Raw genomic sequence first — 3,717 nt, 5'->3', positions numbered from 1 at the left:
TCCCCTTCAGTCTTCTATCTGACCTCCGTCCTCCCCCTCAGATGTAGCGGGGTGGAGCACTTCCTGTTGGAGCTTCTTCCTGAGCTCCCGGACATGGAGATGGTGATCAATGTCAGAGACTATCCTCAGGTTCCGCACTGGATGACGCCGCCCATTCCCGTCTTCTCCTTCAGTAAGGTGAGGAGGAGGACCTCATGGGTGGGGCCGGGCGGACAACCACCTGACCATGGACCACGGGGGCGGGGCCGGGCAGACAACCACCTGACCAGGGGGCGGGGCCAGGCGGACAACCACATGACCAGGGGGGTGCGGTATGTGTGTAGAGGAGACATATACCAGGGTGCAGTATGTATGTGTGTAGAGGTGACATATACCAGGGTGCAGTATGTATGTGTGTAGAGGTGACACATACCAGGGTGCAGTATGTATGTGTGTAGAGGTGACACATACTAGGGTGCAGTATGTATGTGTGTAGAGGTGACACATACCAGGGTGCAGTATGTATGTGTGTAGAGGTGACACATACCAGGGTGCAGTATGTATGTGTGTAGCGGTGACATATACCAGGGTGCAGTATGTATGTGTGTAGAGGTGACACATACCAGGGTGCAGTATGTATGTGTGTAGGGGTGACACATACCAGGGTGCAGTATGTATGTGTGTAGAGGTGACACATACCAGGGTGCAGTATGTATGTGTGTAGCGGTGACATATACCAGGGTGCAGTATGTATGTGTGTAGCGGTGACACATACCAGGGTGCAGTATGTATGTGTGTAGCGGTGACATATACCAGGGTGCAGTATGTATGTGTGTAGGGGTGACACATGCCAGGGTGCAGTATGTATGTGTGTAGGGGTGACACATGCCAGGGTGCAGTATGTATGTGTGTAGCGGTGACATATACCAGGGTGCAGTATGTATGTGTGTAGGGGTGACACATGCCAGGGTGCAGTATGTATGTGTGTAGGGGTGACACATGCCAGGGTGCAGTATGTATGTGTGTAGCGGTGACATATACCAGGGTGCAGTATGTATGTGTGTAGGGGTGACACATGCCAGGGTGCAGTATGTATGTGTGTAGCGGTGACATATACCAGGGTGCAGTATGTAGGGGTCACATATGACTGACATTCATTTCCTTTCTCTACAAGACTTCAGATTACCGGGACATCATGTACCCCGCCTGGACATTTTGGGAAGGCGGCCCGGCTGTGTGGCCCATCTACCCCACAGGACTGGGGCGCTGGGACCTTATGAGGGATGACCTGAAGCGGTGGGTGCTGGGCGATGAGGGTGATGTGCGGGGTGTCTCGGGGGTGCATAGCTATTTGTCCAGCAAAGCTGCGTACGTTCACTCTGTGTGAATAGCTCGGAAGTTTCATGATGAGTGATGTTGTAGAGCACACGCGTGTTCTCATAGGTCTCCATGTCCTTGTTGTAGAGCACACGCGTGTTCTCATAGGTCTCCTTGTCTGCAGGGCGGCGGTGCGGTGGCCCTGGGAGAAGAAGACCTCCAAGGGATATTTCAGAGGCTCCAGGTGAGTGGCCGTCCGTGTTCAGAGGCGGGTCACAGACAAGTCCGTGTGCGTTAACAAGGGGACCGGAACCCCAAAAGGGAAGATTTAGGTCGGCCGTAACCCAAAAATCTATTTTCTGTCTTCTACTATTCCTGAGAAATAACAGAGCACTTCCTGATGGGTCCTTCAGGTTCCAGGGGTTGGGTCCTTCAGGTTCCAGGCGTTGGGTCCCCCAGGTTCCAGGCGTTGGGTCCCCCAGGTTCCAGGCTCCTTCAGGTTCCAGGGGCTGAGTCCTTCAGGTTCCAGGGGCTGAGTCCTTCAGGTTCCAGGGGCTGAGTCCTTCAGGTTCCAGGGGCTGAGTCCTTCAGGTTCCAGGGGCTGAGTCCTTCAGGTTCCAGGGGCTGAGTCCTTCAGGTTCCAGGGGCTGAGTCCTTCAGGTTCCAGGGGCTGAGTCCTTCAGGTTCCAGGGGCTGAGTCCTTCAGGTTCCAGGGGCTGAGTCCTTCAGGTTCCAGGGGCTGAGTCCTTCAGGTTCCAGGGGCTGAGTCCTTCAGGTTCCAGGGGCTGAGTCCTTCAGGTTCCAGGGGCTGAGTCCTTCAGGTTCCAGGGGCTGAGTCCTTCAGGTTCCAGGGGCTGAGTCCTTCAGGTTCCAGGGGCTGAGTCCTTCAGGTTCCAGGGGCTGAGTCCTTCAGGTTCCAGGGGCTGAGTCCTTCAGGTTCCAGGGGCTGAGTCCTTCAGGTTCCAGGGGCTGAGTCCTTCAGGTTCCAGGGGCTGAGTCCTTCAGGTTCCAGGGGCTGAGTCCTTCAGGTTCCAGGGGCTGAGTCCTTCAGGTTCCAGGGGCTGAGTCCTTCAGGTTCCAGGGGCTGAGTCCTTCAGGTTCCAGGGGCTGAGTCCTTCAGGTTCCAGGGGCTGAGTCCTTCAGGTTCCAGGGGCTGAGTCCTTCAGGTTCCAGGGGCTGAGTCCTTCAGGTTCCAGGGGCTGAGTCCTTCAGGTTCCAGGGGCTGAGTCCTTCAGGTTCCAGGGGCTGAGTCCTTCAGGTTCCAGGGGCTGAGTCCTTCAGGTTCCAGGGGCTGAGTCCTTCAGGTTCCAGGGGCTGAGTCCTTCAGGTTCCAGGGGCTGAGTCCTTCAGGTTCCAGGGGCTGAGTCCTTCAGGTTCCAGGGGCTGAGTCCTTCAGGTTCCAGGGGCTGAGTCCTTCAGGTTCCAGGGGCTGAGTCCTTCAGGTTCCAGGGGCTGAGTCCTTCAGGTTCCAGGGGCTGAGTCCTTCAGGTTCCAGGGGCTGAGTCCTTCAGGTTCCAGGGGCTGAGTCCTTCAGGTTCCAGGGGCTGAGTCCTTCAGGTTCCAGGGGCTGAGTCCTTCAGGTTCCAGGGGCTGAGTCCTTCAGGTTCCAGGGGCTGAGTCCTTCAGGTTCCAGGGGCTGAGTCCTTCAGGTTCCAGGGGCTGAGTCCTTCAGGTTCCAGGGGCTGAGTCCTTCAGGTTCCAGGGGCTGAGTCCTTCAGGTTCCAGGGGCTGAGTCCTTCAGGTTCCAGGGGCTGAGTCCTTCAGGTTCCAGGGGCTGAGTCCTTCAGGTTCCTTACATGAGAAGTGACCTGGTTTCCTCCTTGGTCGCAGGACCAGCCCCGAGCGGGACCCTCTGATCCTTCTGTCCCGGGAGAATCCTGATCTGGTGGATGCCGAATACACCAAGAACCAGGCCTGGAGGTCGGAGAAGGTAACGAGGAGGAAGATGGTTTGTGCTCCTCCCCCGCCGCCCGCCATTGTGTAACGTTCCCTCCTCTTCTCCTCAGGACACGCTGGGCAGACCGCCAGCCACCGAGGTGCCATTAGTGGACCACTGTGCGTTTAAGTATGGCCGCCCTTCTGTCTCCTCCACGTACCTCCTCCACCTCTTTCCGTCTTCCACCTTCCTCATGGTAACCGCTCATTGTCCTCTCACTATTCAAACCTGGCTCCTCCTCCTTAACTGAAGCCCCTCACCTGTGTATCTTCCTCTCCTACAGCCCAGACTCTCCCCATCTCCTGTATGTCCCCGCCCCCTCCTCCTCTCCAATCCTACCTATAGGGCCACTTGTTGTGTTATTTTTACCTGGGGCCCCTCCCCTTTGTCACGTGTGACCGCTCCTCCCCTTTGTCACGTGTGACCGCTCCTCCCCTGCCTCCTTGTCACCTGTGCCCGCTCCTCCCCCGCCTCCCTCTCCCCTG

General features: G+C 57.0%; 1 protein-coding gene across 1 annotated transcript in view; it reads left to right on the top strand.

The window, feature by feature from the left end:
- POGLUT1 (protein O-glucosyltransferase 1) overlaps nucleotides 1-3,482 on the top strand; it is an 11,219-nt gene extending 7,737 nt beyond the window's left edge. The window contains exons 2-6 of the mRNA XM_018575497.1: nucleotides 11-177; nucleotides 1,154-1,275; nucleotides 1,481-1,540; nucleotides 3,127-3,226; nucleotides 3,303-3,482. Coding sequence (XP_018430999.1) covers nucleotides 11-177; nucleotides 1,154-1,275; nucleotides 1,481-1,540; nucleotides 3,127-3,226; nucleotides 3,303-3,482 — 629 coding nt within the window. The remainder of the gene's footprint in view (nucleotides 1-10; nucleotides 178-1,153; nucleotides 1,276-1,480; nucleotides 1,541-3,126; nucleotides 3,227-3,302) is intronic.
- The last annotated feature ends 235 nt before the right edge of the window (nucleotides 3,483-3,717 follow it).

Source organism: Nanorana parkeri, unplaced genomic scaffold (assembly GCF_000935625.1).
Source record: "Nanorana parkeri isolate BGI_ZX_2015 unplaced genomic scaffold, ASM93562v1 scaffold4015, whole genome shotgun sequence".
Classification (NCBI taxonomy): Eukaryota; Metazoa; Chordata; class Amphibia; order Anura; family Dicroglossidae; genus Nanorana; species Nanorana parkeri.
The sequence above is the reverse complement of the archived record's forward strand: the minus strand, read 5'-3'. Positions and strand labels throughout refer to the sequence as shown.